This window comes from Rhea americana, unplaced genomic scaffold (genome assembly GCF_003343005.1).
Source record: "Rhea americana isolate MKP2758 unplaced genomic scaffold, rheAme1 scaffold_63, whole genome shotgun sequence".
Classification (NCBI taxonomy): Eukaryota; Metazoa; Chordata; class Aves; order Rheiformes; family Rheidae; genus Rhea; species Rhea americana.
In genome coordinates, this window is record NW_028186790.1 from 1,308,976 (window position 1) to 1,326,914 (window position 17,939).

General features: G+C 46.8%; 1 protein-coding gene across 1 annotated transcript in view; it reads right to left on the reverse strand.

Moving 5' to 3' along the window:
* The window catches only part of TNFRSF21 (TNF receptor superfamily member 21), a 33,529-nt gene that overhangs the window by 10,687 nt on the left and 4,903 nt on the right, over window positions 1-17,939 (reverse strand). The window contains exon 3 of the mRNA XM_085320353.1: window positions 3,869-4,134. Coding sequence (XP_085176479.1) covers window positions 3,869-4,134 — 266 coding nt within the window. The remainder of the gene's footprint in view (window positions 1-3,868; window positions 4,135-17,939) is intronic.

Here is a 17,939-nt window from a genome sequence, read left to right on the forward strand (position 1 = left end):
TTTAACCTAAATTTGGTCAACGTGAGGTAGAACCAGCATAATCTTTCAGGGCTAAAAAAAGCCACCGAGCATTCAGTGGAGCTTTTCTTTACCCAATGGAAAGTGCTTGTGCTGTACACTGTAATGCTCCRGAGACCTGCCTTAATTCTCAATTCTTGAATTATCAGCAGTTGTAAATATTTATATGCTGGAGCCCAAAAAGCTTCTCTGTGAATGGGACAGGACCAGAGGGTGGCTCTGCCTTGCAGGTGTCTCGGTCTGAGGACAGGAAACAGGGGAAGGCCACGGGGATGCAATCTGCCGCGAAGGCAGCGGCTGCAGCAGATCTCTGCTCGGGTCCGGCCGGTGTTTCACCACCGGCGCAGACTCGCCGATGAGAGCGAGCCCGAGCATCTCGGCAGCGGCAAGCAGAACAAACTAACCCCAMATCTCCCTCAAAGGGGCAACAGCCCAGACCTTGCACAACAAAAACCTGAATTTCTGCCTCCACGCAGCCTCGGGCCCAGACCTCACCCCCTGCAGCTCGTTCCCAGCCAGTCCAGACTAAAAACCTGAGAAACCCTCGGGGCTCTGCCTGCAGCGGGACACCTCCCCGCGCAGCGATCGCCRCAGCACCTTGCTGCCAACGCAGAGGCTTCTGCACTCCAATGCATCCGTTTTGAGACAGATTTTTCCTCTCTCCTTCCCCTCGCCCCTTCGGCGGGCAGCGGTTTCCTGCAGGAGAGGGGAATTTCCATGCTTTTCCTAACACCAGTTCACCAAGCACTCCTGCAGCTCGTTCACATGCATGCTGCCAGCAGCTGATTCGCTCTCCCGTGCCCAGGGGGCTTCATGCAGTTAGCTGTAGGAGATGCATCAGGCAGGTGAGCCAGGAAGAAGGCAGCACATATTTTGCATAGATGAAAAAACCCCAAACACTCAACATCTGCTCCCGGCATTTAGCAATAGGCTCCCCTGCACGTTCATGGCACTTCGGTTCACGCCGAGCCCTGTGCTCTGGACTGCAGCGTTGCAAAGCAGCTGTTTGCTCTAGGCTCGAGGGCCACGTTCACCTTTGCACCAGGCGCTTCCCACAGCTTTCTGCACCTCTCCCGCAGCGGTCCCTGGGCTACTCCATCTCCTGGGGCCTTTATCGTGGCTTTCGTCGAAACGCCAGGATCTGATAAAGGAGGGAAACAGGCTGCAGCAGGACCGAACCTTGCCAAAACGCACTGCGCAGCCACGTCAAATCCACACTGGGGTGCTTTTCAGCTTTAACGTCCCACGCACCGCTTCAGTGCGGTAACCAGCCTGGTGCCTTCAGGTGACAGACACCACCTAAGAATAACCACGTGCACGATTTGCCCTTACAAACAATATACCCTAGAAAAGGAAGACCTAGAGCCATTACCTAGGTCAGCCACAGTGGCAATCTTGCTCCAGAGAAATACAAGCATTAGGGCTTCTTGTATTTGTCATCTACCAGCTGACTGTCACCATTTCCACCAGAAAGAYAAGCACAGGTATGTCTGTGTTGCCTCATTGAGGAGGCATAGCAGAAGAGTGAAATGCACGTGCTGCTGATGTAGAAGACTGCTGGCTCCCGTCCACCAGTCCCCAGCAGGAAGGCCAGCAGGAGAGTCATGGGGATGGCGGCTKGAGGAAGGATGCACACATGCAATCTTGCTGCAGGACTGAATTTTCAGCACTACCAYGGCAGCTGTTAGAAGGTGATTAACAGTCTAAGCTCACTGGAAAATAAATAAATACTACACAAAGGTAAAAAAAATCTTTTTTTTTAAATAAGCTTCAACAGAAGAGTGGAACACACGCTTATTTTCCTTTTAGCAAGAAGTTTAAGGTTTCAAGTCTACTGAGATTCTCGGAAAAATGGAAGCTGAACACTTGAGCTATTTCACATTCAAACTCTAGTAGAGAGGAAAGCTTTCAGTTGCTCACAAAAGCACCCATGACAGCATTTCCAAGTGGTGAGAATCAACTCCTTGACACCTTCCACCAAGTCAACCTGATTAGCCATGTGCTCCTCCCTTTGGACAGAGTCCATAGGATTTCATCCGAAAGGGCTGAAAGTTTATCCAATGCAAATTTTCAAACATCTGGCTGAAGAGGTGTCACACGTCCTCCAAATCCAGATTTTAAACAACATCCAGAAAACCTGTACTCAAGAATCTGCAAGATTTGGGTTTGCTTATTTCCAGAGACATTTGTTCTGATTACTGGATTTTCAGAATTAAGAACYACATGTCTAATGTAAGCAAACGGTTAGTTGTTATTTAGTCACCAGAAATCAAGCATCTTGACAGAGCACACTGTAAAACCTAGCTCCTAAAGTCATCCTCCTCATTTTTTTTTTTTGCTGTTTGAGAATAAGCGCCCGATATTCTTAGCTGAAACAGAAAGCAGCGTTCAGGAACATTGAGCATCGCACAATCTTTCCAACTTGGTTAATTAGGCATTGTGCTGACAAACAAACCAAACCTTTTATCTGCTCTCCTAGCCCTAGCGTTTTACTCCGGGATTATTCAAAGTCAAAACAATAACCAGGAGAACAGAGAGTTTACAACCCGCTCAAGGAGACCAAAAGGACATCATGTCCTTTCGGCACAGCGTGCATAATGGAAGTTTCATACACATGTGCAAGCCACGTGCGAGATAACACTTTTTTTCTGCTTCTCTCTTTTCCTATAGTTTTGTTTCAGGCTTTTTTTTTCCTCCTCTCCCATTTAGATGCACCAAGATACAAAAAAAAAAAAAAAAAACACCCCACCTTTGGAGCATGGTACAAAACAAGAGAGCTACATACTACTTAATTACTAGGAGTTTGAAGGAATAAAAAGCCTGTGACACAAAGCACACATACTAAGCTGGAATAGGAGCTCGCACACAAGCCTGTTCAAAATTTGTGTATAAAAAAGATGAGGTAGTGCTCAGTACACAGAACGATCGGTGGGATTACAAGGAGCTGTCAAAGATGCAAGTCCAAGAGTCACACAAACGCATGCATGCGAAAGCTTGTAATTCTGCAGCAGGCTTGTAAAAAACCAGAATGTTCAGTACACAGCTGCATGCTAAGACTGCAAAAAAAAAAAAAAAAAAAAAAGAGTAAATGGTAAAGCCACTGCAGTCCCTGTGGCAGCGTGGGACAGTCCTGCCTCAGTGACAGGGTTTGGCACTGAGCTGTCCTGATAGTGCTCTGCCCCACAAGCTCTTACACAGCCACAAAAAGTTTCCTCATCAGCGGCACACAAACACCAAATAGCGGTTCGTAGGTACCCGCTACCACTTACTTCCTTTTGGGTGAAAATCAGTTTGAAAAAGTCAGTGGGAAATACTTCACCAGCTGGTTTAGCTCCCCCCTTGACTCCCCTCCTCCATCCATATATTCTCCCACTGGCCTCCACATTCAGCGCCCACCCACCGCATTTATTAATTCTTCTAGATGACCACAAATTAGCAGAGTCAAAAAAAAATCAAAAGCATGCTAAGAGCTAAGGCAAGAGGAGGTCAAAACAAACCAAGGCGGCGAGCGTGGCAGGAAGCTGTCAGAGCACAAAAGCCCCAAAGTTTACACCATGCTGAGAATCTGCTGCAGGAGGGGACAACCCTGCACGGCATCAGGAACAGTCAAGCACACCCAGACCTTCCACCTTCACGAGGGCCATGTGCTGCACACGAATGCTTGGCCAAAAGATGACTTAAATACAAGTACCTGAGAAGCTCTGGGGTGAGACASAGCCTGGCTACTTGACTATGAGTCAACCTAGAGTCTCAACCTGGTATCATCCTCCCAAGCACTGGCCCTGGCAAGACAGATAGCATTAYAAAAAGCATCTCTGTAACATTAGCATCAAGATGAGCCCCACGTTACCGTAGTGGTGTCTTCCATCAGGCCCCTGATCTTCTCCACCACGTCGTTCCGCCTGTGCTGACGCAGGGCGCTGATGAGCTGGGCAAGGCTGGCTTCAGGCCCGCGGATGGTCCAGTGCTGTAAAGCCGCGTAGGCCCTTTCGTGATCGGCTGTGTAGCCGTTGGAGAAAGCTGCCACCTCACGCTCGCTGGCGTTGCACAGGAACTGGTAGATGTCCTTCCACTGGCTTCCAACCTGAGCTGCCACAAGCTTCAGGATGTCTATGCCTGTAGGACAGAAGAGCTACAGATGAGGCAAAAGTGGTTTCCAGGCTTGCAGCCTCCTCTTATTTCATACCTTTTCCATTCCCTAGATGAATGGGTACATTTTTTTTTTTCTTTAATGATTTTTCATTACATAGATCAAGCTGCTTACCACTCCAGGCTGCAAGRAGCTCRGCGGACGAGCTGAATGGACCTTCCRCAACATGCCCAAACACTTTTAACATCTACTGTGTAAGTTAAAGTTGCTTAATCCGAACATACATGCCAGYACAAGAACATTAAGATCACTCTAAAATCAACTGCATAGTAGCATGGCACATTTGACATGAAAAATATACTCAAATAGCCCATCATTCCATGTTCACTTCATCTCAGGAGAGAAGGTGCAAGCAAAGCTTGAACTAAAAGAGTAACAATCACTTGTCCCCTGCTTTGCAATAGCCTGTTTTTCAGCAGCATAAAAAAATAAAATAAAAAAGTAAGTATGCAGCCCTCAAAACAGGCAGGACTGCGAGGCTGCAGGAATAYCTCCCCAGGGAGACTTCAGCGAGAGACGACAATGTGCTCGCCCTTAGACTTGTATCAAAGCTAATCCAGCTTCTGTTCAAAGCCTTAAAAGATGACTCACTGAAGCATCTCTATGAAGATGAACATATTTCCGTAACAGAGAGCATCTATAGTAGTTATAGGCATATTTAAAGTCGCTTCTGATGCAGACCTAGTAGAATGACTCAGGTGTATGACAGAAGATGCACATCGTCTGCATCAGAGAACAGTTTTACATTAATAGAAAATTTTGAATGGGATTTGAAGAGTACAAAGACAGATTTCCCCCCAAATCTCTGCTCCCAAGCCTTTGAGACACATTAGTTCAAGACTATAAGGATTTCCTCCCTGAAGCTTTGGGAGCAATTCAAACAGTACACTTGTCCYTGCGTCTACTGGAGGTCAGGAGCCAAGTCTTCAAACGAAGCCACGGCTTCTCTTCACAAGAGCCAATTAAGCCTATTTTACCAAGCTGAACAACGCCTCTTTCAAACCACCATGTGAAGGGTCAACAAAAGCCATCCAAACATCTCTGTTTTTCAGAGATGTTGCCACATCTCAGGTTTCCTCATGAGCCAGCACTCTTCCATTACTACACAGGCTATTTCTTCTTCCATCTACAGTCCCAACACCTGTGTCAGCAAAAACTGCTGCTTACAGAGAAGTATTTCATAGCCCCAAACTTTCCCACAGCTGCAAAATTTAGCAGCTTTAATACTATTTAGTCCAACATCCCAAGTACACCCTCAAGTCTAAGCCCCAAGAGTGTCAAACTATTTTTGACAAAGAAAAGCTTATCACAACTGCTGTATAAAGACATGTGTTTTTTTCCAAGCTACATATTCATTTGTTTTCCAGCAGTCATAACCCTACCATGCTCAGAACATCTAAGCTGATAGTCAACCTGCTTGATAAACAGAGTCAACTCATTTGTTTTGCATACTCCTACTCTCCTCCCACCATAATGGAATAGAGGGGGAAAAAAAAGTCTCTGGAATAGGTTCAGTGCAATATGCTCAACTTCCCCCTTGCAAAATTGGGCCACACTTATCACTGASAGAAGCAGGTAGCACCTCAAAAGCCTTTGCATGTAATATCTCAGCAGAAATCAAAGGTATTTGAGGGTCAGTGTTTCTGGCAGACCTTGCCTGCAGCCAAACGCAACGTCTCTGCCCACCAGCCCAGACTGGGGGACTCAACCCGGGAGAGCAGCAAACTAGCGCTGCGTTAGCGTTATTCCCGGCACGTTGGGACCTAAGGCTCTTGCGGATGCTGCGAGCGTGTTGCTAACACCTTCCTCTAAGCCTGTGCGCAGACGAGGCGGAGCAGCTGAACTAAYGCGATCTACAGGAACGTTCACGCTGTCTAGGGATGCTGCGTYGGCAGCCACACGTTTAAACCAGCACGTTACAGGTGTTCACCAAGAGTCCCCTCCGGTGCAGCGAGAAAACACGGAGATTAAAAAGCCRTATTTAGAGCATGACACATAGCCAAGGGGTTTAGAGGGAAGAGCTGCACCACTGAGCAGCTTCTGAAGCAGCTTCAATCTCAGACAGTCAGCAGGACRAGGGGATGCTTCCCCGGCTCCGTGCTCAGGAGCCAGAGCCACGGGGCTCGGTTTTACCTACGGGAAGGTTCAGAAAAGTTYGTTATTCAGAATAAGCCTGAGAAAGAAAAACGTCCCCTGGCATTAAAGAATAAAAAAGGGCCGTAAAATACGCTATTGTGCTTTATGATGGGTCTAATACCATCCGAGGCACATAAAAACGTTATTACCCATAAAATTTCAACGTGCAGATGCTGGCAGCTGTAACAGGAATTAAGTCTCATCTTGTTAACTACTCCGGTTACCCGCACAAAGATCYGGCTGTCCCTCGTGCTAGTCGACACAGATAACTCGCGCGCTCCCAAACACGAGCCAGGCCCTCACCGCCACTGCCTCCGGAGCCGGGAAAGCCGTCGATTCTGCACGGAAACTACATACACTTCAAACTGCCCTGGCAACTAAACCATGGCCAGCTACACCCCGACTAAACTTAAATGCCTTTGGACATCGCAGACCTATGCTTAGAAAGCAGCACATAAGCAAAATTGTATTAAAAAAATAATAAATTAAAAGAAACAAGACGACATCGATCTTTTAAACTATCAAATTCAATTACTTTTGGTATAAACGTTGCAGAACTCTAAGTTCAAGCCCCCCCCCCAAGAATAACATACTGCAAGGAGTCCAGGCTCATGCGGCTGCAGTACAGACAACATTCAGAAAACCACAAGCAGGAGAACAGCTCGTTCACRCAGCCAATGCGCTTTTAATTTCTTCCTTCAACATGGAACAGAGTAAACCTAAATATGAAGGTAGGAAGGAGAAAAAAAAAGAAAAAGACAAAAACAACAACAAAAAAAAAAACACTCTATGCCTTGGTGCACCAAGGTAAGAGAGCTGTGCCAGGAAGGATAAGCCACTTTGGCGCTACTCATTTATCTACAAAACAAGGCAGAGGTGCTGAGCAGACATTCACGCACGTGTTGTTCTTCGGAGATAAAACAAGCCAAATAGGGAGGTTCTTGAGAGTGGAGAGGAGGAGAAAAGCAAAATAAAAATCAAAATACTTTCATAAAGCTTTCATAACAGTGTCACTTTCCCATTGAGTTCARTAAGATTTCATTCAGTCTGGTGTTTCAGCGAGGAGAATGAGACAATCCTTGCCCTGTATCAGTTACGGTCTGCAAGTGCCAGCCACCTCCAGGACCCTCGCAACAAGAGAAGGTGAGACAGGGCAAGATGAAGCATTAAAGCTAGGCAGAAGCTTTGTTTGTACCAGCTCCTGCTCAAGTCAGTCATCCAGAAGTGTTAAAACATAATTGCTATTTTATGACCCTGTGGAGAACACTCAGACCGCTGCGGAAAGGAAAAACCCACACAGCATCTGCTCCTATCTACGTGCTTAATGCTTATAAACTCCAGTGTTTATAGCTGCTGCAGAGCTGAGGTCAATCTTCAGTTGGTCCGAACTTGATTTACATCAGTTTATACACACTGACACGGTATTTAGTCCTCATGTTCTCAAACAAAATTTGMAACACAAAGCACGAGAAGTCCTACTGACGTTTTCAAATTTAGTACAATTAATCACATAATTCAATAATTTTTTTAAATTAAATTCTGCCTTGCACCAAGTGCCAGCACTTTAATGGTGATATCCTAAACATCTTGATATCATTTGGCAATAATATTCCACGGCACCAGAACGCACCACATAGTAGAGAACTTAATGAGGTRTAACAGTCAGAAAATAAATGTTCCATCAAGAACAGAGTTGGAAATTTTTACATTGATGCTCTAAGAATGTTAAATTTGTTCTCCTGAAACTATTAAATGAATTTAAACCCCATATGTTCACTATATCCACTCAAATGTTGTGCAAACAGAACTCCAAGAGATGGAAAATAGAGACTTGAATACAGATTTGGCTTGACTCAATTGGAAAACCATTACTCCCTCTGTTCTGAAAAACAAGGTTAAAACCATTACATGACAAGTTGCTGCTGCATACTGCCAAGTATTACTGATCAAGCCATTTACAGTAACTTAATTCACTTGTTCAAGACTAAAATAAAATGGTAATGCTTATAATAGGCTTACAGTCATATTGTTTCCATATTTCCAGAATCCTTCCAAAATTACTCTKCAGAGTACTAAGAGTGTCACAGCTTCCAGTTTTGATGGGAAGGTGCTCTTAAGGGTATATCACATGCTTTTCATTTCATCTGCTCGAAATMTGTTTGTTTTTGGCAGTGTGTCCCATTATGAGCACTTAAAGCAAAAAGCCACAGCTCCACCTGAATCCCCAGGTCTTCCTCACCCACCACTATTTTCTCAACTATGTGGACATTTTTCCACTAYGCTCGTCTGAACACTAAGGCCAGAGGCAATTCATGAAGCCTTCAGAGCTCAAAAACCACAATTAAAGCCATTGAGCTGTCATAGGAAGGCGCTTTGGTCCACCCATTCCACCATTCCCACGGTCACAGCCACACAAGCACAAAGCTAACGAGGTTCTGAGCTTGCCAACAACTAGGAAATGTCCAAGGAGACGTCGTAACCAGGCTGAGGCTGCAGCCGCCCTGCACTCACAGGAGGAAGGCTACAGACTCTCTCACCACGTCTCCCCCCGACCATCTCAGCTCCCACCTTCACCCCTCCTCTTGCTGTTGCTGTAARGAGGGCCCAGAACAGCAGCACCAGGAGAGGCAGCTCCTTGCTGTTAATGCAGCAGCCCACATCGCCTTCTCTATCACCATCATTTTAGACCCTGTACATTACCTCACTTTGGAGGACACTGAAATGAAACAGGGACAGTCCTTGCTCTGAACTCACAGCTGGCATCAGACTTACACCTGCAACTCGTTTGGCAGAACTGCATATAAACCCAGCAGGGTCAACTCTGGAAGGATCTAGGAGATCCAGGCATGTCTTGGTTGACATACTACTCGCAGAAATGCCTATCTAAATACTGTGATAGGCTACACTAGGTAATGACCTAATGTTTTGAGGTCATAACAACCCCTGAATGCTATGTAAGGCAAAGCTCTTCAAAGAGAGCAATCTAGTCAGTGCTTTTACTATTAGGATAAAAGYGGAGATTTTCTGCACAAACTTATTGTTATGTGTTTAAACTCAGTATTTAAGCTATCTGCTATGAAACTGCATTGGTATCACTTAACGGAAGAGGTCTTCAGTGCAAAAATAGAGGAGGAAAAAAAAAAACTTGTGGAGGGATGGCTTATCCAAAGTTACTTCAGGGTTGCTACAAGAATGCTGCTGCASGACAAAGCCTCCGTGAGATCACAAGAAATGTTCACACGTGGGTAGGATGAAGGTGGCTTTTTCTCCCCAAAACAGGCTCCCAGCTAGTAGCACAATGCAAGCCCTTAGCATCAGTTAACCTGGAGCAGCTCAGACCTCGCTGGAGACTTTTACCTGTTTGCAGGGCTGTTTTATAGCTTCGGACACAGCACCCCGGGGCTTGGCAGGACTGTGAGCAGCCAAGCAGTGCTGGTGCCTGTACTGCTCCCASCCACGGGGCAGTGCAGCTGCTCCTGGGGCTGCGCCACGGACAGAAGGGTGAGGAATTCCCTTTATAAAGCCAGGACCAAGGCTGACACATTGCACGCAGGTAAATCAAAATCCCGAGGGCGTAGACGCATGGGAACGCGGGCACACCCAAGCACATCTAGAGTAAACCCTGCAGAAAGCAAACAGAGACAGACCCACTCCCAGAGGGCAGGGACCAACGGGCGCCGGCACAGCCATGCAAGCAAAAGGCACCGCTGAACAAGCGCCCAGCGAAAATACACTACAAAAACACCGAGCTGCATTTAGGATCTTTGTGGAGAGAAGTCCAGAGACAACGGCACGGTTTCTAACCTCCAAGCACGTTGCTTTGGCAACTCCACATCCCGCCTTCAAGTCGCCTCCCCCCAGTTTTTCCCATAAAGGCTATTTTGCCTGCATGACCTGACTTCCAGTTGCTTGTTTATTCTGAATAGTGTTAGAGACTTTTCCCATCTGTTTCCAGCTTCTTTGGATGTCTCCTGCCTTGCCAGTGAGCACAGAGTTCAGCTTAAACTTGCCTTGAACCGAGCGGTCACTCATTTCATTCATGAAAATCACTTAATTGGTCATCAGACAAGTGCGCGGGACTTGTCTGAAATGAGCTCAAAAAGTCATTAAAGCACAAACAAGCCTTGCTTGTCTCCCATAACCCTGGTACATACAGGTTGGAAATGAACTGAATTCTCTGGCGATTGTTTGGCCTCAAACAGARCAAAAAGCCAGCGCTAAGCAGAGCTATGGCCAGCCGTGCTAGCACACATGTAGCCCATTTTGGTAATACCTACAAAAAGTCGTTTCTCTTTTCTGCCATTGCTTGTTGATATCTTCCAATGAATCAAAAATCAAGTGGGAGAGTTACCCTGCCAGATGGCTACATCCGAGCACCTGACAGCAGATACGGGAAAGTCAGAAGAGCCTAACCACAGAGGAACGTCAGTTCTTTCCTCACCCCACCCTCTAACAAAAAAAGCATTCATGATTTTCATTTTCAGAGCTCAAGGCAAGGCTCACTTGGTACTTGTCAGAAAAGCAGCCTTCTTTAATGGCAATCTCATATTTCACGGTCTGCACAGCTCTCCCAAGACCAGCATGAAGGAAAGGGTTAACACAGCAACAGGTTAAGTGCCAGCCATCTTATTCGGTTGGGAAGGAAAGCCCTGGAGATCCTACCTGAGCCATGGCAAACCTGATTTTAGAACCTGCCTCGTACATCAACGCAACCATGGCCTCCCAGAAGGAAACCTTTAAAATTCATCTCTYTTTCTCTGCTGAAAAGTTAACTCTTCACCACTACTGTATCTTTGTCAGACACGTGGCATGAGCACATGGCACCACATGGGGTGACATAACCTGACTGTGTCAGGTTGGCTGGGTTCTGACATCTGCAGAAACCCTGAGGATTAAATATCATGGGTGGAGAGCAAAGCAAAGCTGAGGTGTACCCGGGAGTCAGATAGGAAGGCTGTGGTGGTGATACAGCCCAACCCTTTCCCACATTCAGATAACAGCTTCAATCGCTGCTAACTGAACTCTGCTGTTGAGCTCATCCCACCTACTACCTCTAAATATCCTCCTGACTCATGTGAAACACAGCCACAGCAGGCTATTTTTACCTCTGAAAACACACCAACAGAGATGAAACAGAGCCAGGATGCGACAAATCCAAACTAGTTGTCAGGACATCACAGCTTGGCAATTTTGGGGCTTAAGAGTCCTAAATCCCTGATGCAASAATCTTCTAAAATATGAAAATTTCACCCTTTACTTTGGGCTCACTCTGTCTCAAAGATTTTGYTGAAGACTCTCCTCCCACAGACAGACATATATTTTGACTCCTAAAGAAAGAGGTTTGGAAAAGGTGCAATTGAACAAGAGCCTCTGCCCAGACAGAAGAGGGTGCATTTATAGAGACGCATTTAAAGAACGGTGCTTTGCTCATTCTTCCCCGTGGAGGACAGTTCGGGTGTCAGACCCTCCCAGAAGTTAGTGATTCACTTCCTCAGTAAGCACTGTTTAGACAACAAACCACTGAAGGGTGGGTTTTTTTGTTGTTTTAAGAAGAAACAAGAAATCTTGCAGGGCAGGAAATGGATTCCTGACRAACACTTCCCACACACACTCTAGAAAATAACTCTCTGCAAGACCAGACAGTCAAAGAAGGCTTAGGATGAGCCACTGCATGGTTAAGAACATTTTTAACCTCAGGGACTTAACAGACAGCACAAGGAGCAATGATGGACAAGCTGGGCAGCAGTCCTCATGCTACAGCTCTGGGATTTCCCTTTCATCCCACAGTACACTGAAGTCACCTCTACTATAGCACTCAGATCATCACTTTTGGTTCAAAACTCCTGAAAGCCATGTGAGCTCCTGTCTACCACCACTGGAAACTCTCCTGGTGGGTGCCTTCTCTGCCCAGACTCTGCAATGCCCCAAATAACAGKGTCTAGATAGACCCTCTCTCTTTAGCTGGTAAAGGGAACAGTCAACCAGCTTAAACGTTTTATGCAGTTATTAAATTTTAAACAGCTTTTGTAGAGGTAATCTTCATAACTATCTTGGACAGACTGGTAACCCTTAGCAAACAAACTGCTGCAGCCAAAGCCATCTAAACATCCAAACAGGAACAGATGCCAGCCCCAGGATTACATTCACCTCCTGGATTTTTCCCACATGAAGCAAGGAGCATCTGCCTTGTTACTCAAGCAGTTTATGTGCTAGAGCCTTACAGACATGAGAAACCAAAGTCTTCCCAAAGCAGAAATAAACGCAGGATTTCAAGAATCTGGCAGCACATTTTTCTCCAAAGGTAACCATCCTCTCCCAGCAGACTCACTGTGCCTTAGACATCAAGCCTTACCATAACAGGTGAGCACACACCCCYTATTTAATTAACCCAGGTGCCATCTAGCATTTTTGATTGCATTTCTTTCTTTCTTTCTTTTTTTTTTTTTAAAAAAAAGCAGATTTTGATTTTGTAGCATGTGTGCCACCTCCCAAGGTCAGCATCGCACAGACCTGCACATAATGCAGACAGATGGCTCGTGTAGCAGCGCATATTAAAAGTGATCAAGTACCAGTCTTCAGGCCTGCTAATGCAATAAGGCCCAGGAACAAGATATAATAAACCTGCATTTGATTAGGTTTCCCTTCCCCAAGCAGAACACCAGCCTTTCTCATTTATGTTTTCCAAGGCCTCCTTTCACCATGAAGCCTGGCTCAACTCGTGCATGAGCCCTTTGGAAACTGCACAGCTTCCCAAAAGCTCAAGGATGGATTTGGCCCAAAACACAYGTGCTGTCTTTGGGGCTGGCCACCTCCAGCAGCACGGCCACTGCTCTGGCTGTCTCCTCCACGCTGGCAGGTTCCCACTGCAGACTAAGCGGCTGGCTATGGGATAGGTTGTTTTTAAYCCCACAGCTACCTCAAAATGAAGAGCTCTGCGTCAGAACAAATTTAGCACCCAACATTGCCTTGCGCATGAGCAAGTCTGGATGAGAGCATCCCACTGGAGCACCTGGAGACTCAGGAGCACAACAGCACCAACAGGGCTCACAGCATCAAGCGTATACCTACCCTTTCCAATTTAAGAAGGTTAAAATCAGGAGGCAACAAGGCAGGAGGGCCCAGACGACATCTCCATGGGATGGGGACCCCATGTGCTCCTATCCATGTGCAATTTCCACATTAGTCCACAATATCAGCTCCAACCCCACCAAAAAAAAATAAAAAAAAGAAAAGAAAAAGAAAAAAGAAAAACACAGCTTGAGAGTATTCAGCTCTGCTGATCACGGGAAGTTTCCGAAAGAGGAGGAACACGAGACGTTTGCACAATGCTGGCGGCGGCATGCGACGRCGGGGCCCCGACACAAAACCCTCACGCTGAATAGACCGACGCCGGGCAAAGCATTCAGCTACTCGGCTTTTTCCAGCTCTTAAATGAGCAGGCTCGTCAGAGGAGGCGAAGGCGGCTACGCCAGCCTCCCGAGCGAGGGTCGAAGCCAGCGAGGGCGCGAGGTTAGCCAGCRGGCACAAAGCCGCCCTGCTCCAAAGGCGCCAAACACACGCTACCCACGGCCAAAAAACCAGCACCTCTATAAACAGCCACAGGGCATGGTCTTAGGAAGGGGAAAAATAAAAATGAAGAAAAAAAAAATCCCCCAAACTCATCCTATGGTGGCAAGGTCCGTCCCAGGTCAAGCAACACTGTCTCAGCTGCGGGAAATTCCCAGTGGAGAAGCTTTGGCCCTGTTGAAGGGACAGTTCAACCAAGCAGTAGTTGAACTGAACTATAAAAAACTCACTGAAATACCACTGCTACCATTTCTGTCTGGATCTTATTTTGAAGAAGGGGACAGGCTCGTATTAGAGGATCAGAACAACCTCTGCAGATTATTAAACTGCAGATGCCAGAGGAGAGATTGCTTTTAAACAAACCCTCTGCCTCTCCGTTTTGGCAGGTGGACAGGCATTAATCCCTGATCTCGTGTGCCGCCTGCCAGAGTCATACTTGGACYTACGCACAAGCACGGGGTTGTTCCTCCTCAGGAATAACAGCAAGTATTTAGCAGCAGTGGGTGTACCTGCCCTCACCAGATACTGCTGGCCATTTCTATGCTACCTGAGGCCTGGGCACAAAACCTTCAGGTCATGGGGGGTGTGGGGGGGGTTACTGAGAAGCATCTTCAACACAACACATCCGATTTCACAAGCCTGCACAACCTACAACGTCCTCAACCCATTGCCAACACTCCCGTTACYGCTAGATTCGCTCTGAAGAGCCTCGCAGTGATGAACTGCGGTGCGGGGACAAGCACTTGTGGCCACCCTGCTTTCTAGCGAGGATCTGTCCCTCTTCAACACCCTCACCTGCTTGCTTTGACGATTTTGCTCAAAACAAGATCAAGTCTAGCCTTGCCCCCACCGCAAAAGAGCTGCAAGCCAAGCGCTATTCCTGGTGAATCACCAGCTGAGAAGATCCCAGCTCCCAACACAGCAACTGAGCAATCAAGACCATGAAATCCCACCACTCTCCGTTTTTCCAGCACCACCCTTTAACTCCCTGCTCTTTCCTTTCGACAGAGCCTCCAATCCTGAGCCATTTGCCATAAGTGCTCTTCTACCTGCCATCACAGCTCAGCTACCTCCTGGCTGTAAGCAGCTTTTTCCAAACAGCTGCYTTCTTGCTGGTTATTTAACCAGAGGCTTCCTAGTTTCACCCTTACCACCCACTGCAATAATATGCCATTACCAGACTTGAAAAATAATAGGGAAGTTAGAATATCACTCCAGCCAGCGCTGTCAAGATCTGTTCTTCAGTCTTTCAAGTCAAGATTACCACACCTCTTCTTGYATGCCATTTCAGGATGCTTCTATAAGTGGCTTTACATGCACAGATAACTTTTTACATGCTTCATTTCGGTCTATGCCTTCCACCCTCTGCTACTCAAAGGGTGGAAGTCAAAGCAACACTATTAGCAGTTTCTGCAAGATGCGTTCAAGCCCATCTTCTTGTGTTGTACAGTTTGACTCAAAATTTGTCATTTCCGAGACTTACAGAAGACTTCAACTCTCCATATTTAAAAGGACTCTGCTGGTTCTATTTTTTACCTTTGGAAACACCTGAAGAAAGGAATAGGTATTTGCCAAAATGAAAGGATTGCTTAGAGGAAAATAAAGATTTTTCAATACRCAGGCTGTTCTGAATCCTCTAAAAGAAGCCAGTCATACAAGGTTAAAACCACTTCCCTGCGCAAGGAAAGAGTAGGACTTACAGCACAGTCACTGCAAGTTTAGACACCACAGTTATACTGAAAATTAACCACTRGTTTCTTTGGGAATCTTGGGCAAGCTGCCTTTGCCCTCAGGATTTCCATCTGCAGATCTAAAAACTAACAGCAAACCGAAATGGCACAAGACTCAACATCTCCAAGCACGGTCTCCAAGCACGGCAGCACTGCCAGTGCTTCGTCTTCAAGATGAGATGTTAGGGCTCTTGGGGAGAGCTCTAAGGAGACCCCACTGTTTGGGGAAACACAGAGGCAACCCAACCATTGCTCCTTTTCTGAGGGCCAGGGACTTTCCAGCATGCCAACCCTGCCCTGAGCTCAGGTCATTAGTCATCGGGAGCTCCCCAACCCTCCGAACCGTTTAAGCCTTTCAGAATAATCAGCATTTGCCATCTGAGCTGGACCACGTCCATATTAAGGACATGGGTCTCATTTTAACACCAGCCTCCCAACCTACTACTAATTTTAGGTTTAGGCTGTTATTTAAGGCATGTGTTATAACTACAGCAAGAGCATGGGGCATAACCACCAGCTCACAGGAGGATAAAGACAAGTGAAACCCTCCACGGTAAACCATAGCTGTTCAGGGTGACAAGTGCATCACAGGTATGTCAGCAATTCAGCATGAAGCGCCGTCAGGAACCGGGCACGAGTTTGAGCCACTGCTTTCACTGAGGTCAGTCAAAGGAGCAACTACAATGTGCACGTAAGTAATTTTTAACGCTGCAGTTCCTTGCACACGGCTAATTGTAATATTCCACAAAAATGCTCTTCCAAACAATAAGCCCTTACAAAAAACAAACAAAAATCAGCCTCTCAATTCTCCTCTTTTGGGGAAGAAGCCTACCCACCACAAGATGTCTTTGCTCCGACTCTAAGCAGTGCTACCGCCTCTCTGATTGTGCTTCACTTAGAACCAGCAGGAACAAGCCAAAAAAAAAAAAATCCCTCCAAAAGTCAAGCTGTTTACTCAAAGGATTAGGAGGGAGGAGGCAGCAAACAGAAGTGAGGGGGCGGTGGGGCGGGGTGGTGGCTGTGCGTAACAGTTACGTCCATGCTTCACGGCGGCGATAAGCACACCGGGCACCCTGGCACCCTTGTCGGTGCAGCCACCGGACCRTCAGGTCCCACCACCCCCTGCAGACACAGGCAGGGGAGATCACACAGAGATCGGTACACCGCAAGCATCCAGTCCCTTCACCTCCGCCCAAAAAAGGTAACTTGCAYGGTGCATTGCAAGTGTAACTATAAACCAGGCCCTTGCACCCAATCTAGGGGCTTGGTTGTGGCTCCCTACCATGCAGGGGGCTGAACTAACGTAGGACAGAAGTCTCCTCTCTGGAAAGCCTGGTACCTCTGTTCCCAGCCAGATTTGCCCACGTCTGAAGTACTGTTTTCAGTGACATTCTGAAAAACGTAGCACCTCGTAGCCTTAGGGTCAGTTAATAAAAAAGGCCAATCCCTTTTTGCTATGCTTCCTATGTGTTTCTTGTAAACAGACTGCTAAGAGCTGGACCTTTCAGTAAGAAAAGCCAGAGAGGGCTTCACAGGTGGCCTTGCAGAAGAAAGGTTTCACACCTGATGGGCCAGCACAATGCCACCAATTAGGAGCTAACCAGCAGGGCTGCCCCAGGCACATCCAACACAATTTAAGCCACAGCACACCTGCACTTAAAGTGGGACAAAACACACTTAAAGTGGGACAAAACAGCTGGTTTATGCTTGTCTTGCCTTCACCGTTGAAGTTCAAATGAAGGCATCTGATGGCAGAAGCAAGTCATGAAGCCATCCAGGCACACAAGCACCACTGACCATCACAGAAATGATTAGGAGTGAGGTGCAAAACAGTCAGAATTTGGAGAATTTGTGCCTCTGGATTGTAGAGTCTGGATCAGATACTGGGCCAGTTTATTAGCTAAGTGCTGTTGCTGCAGATACATCCTGTGTATTTCCCAAGACAGAGAGGAAACTTTRCAGGACAAATCTCATGCCATAGCCAAATTCAGCTATTAAATGAAGACAGAGGGAAGACCAGGAGCAATTCGTTTTGGAAAGCGCACAACTGCATGCAGATTAGGCCGTCCTCTAAAGGATGACAGGATCTGGGAGGTGGGGTTACACCTAAATGATCTTAGCCTCACTGCTCACCATACCTTATCTTATCTGTAAAGTCTCTCTAACCTGAATTATCCTCACCGATCTGAGGCCCAGCCCGGCCCACAGCAGGAGCTCTCACACCTTGCAGAAGGGCCACCTGCAGTGCACGTGGGCTGAAACGCCGAGTTAGGAAACATCACCTCTAGCATTGGATCTGCTTTGTTACACCCATGCGGCCAACAATGCTTCAAGATCTT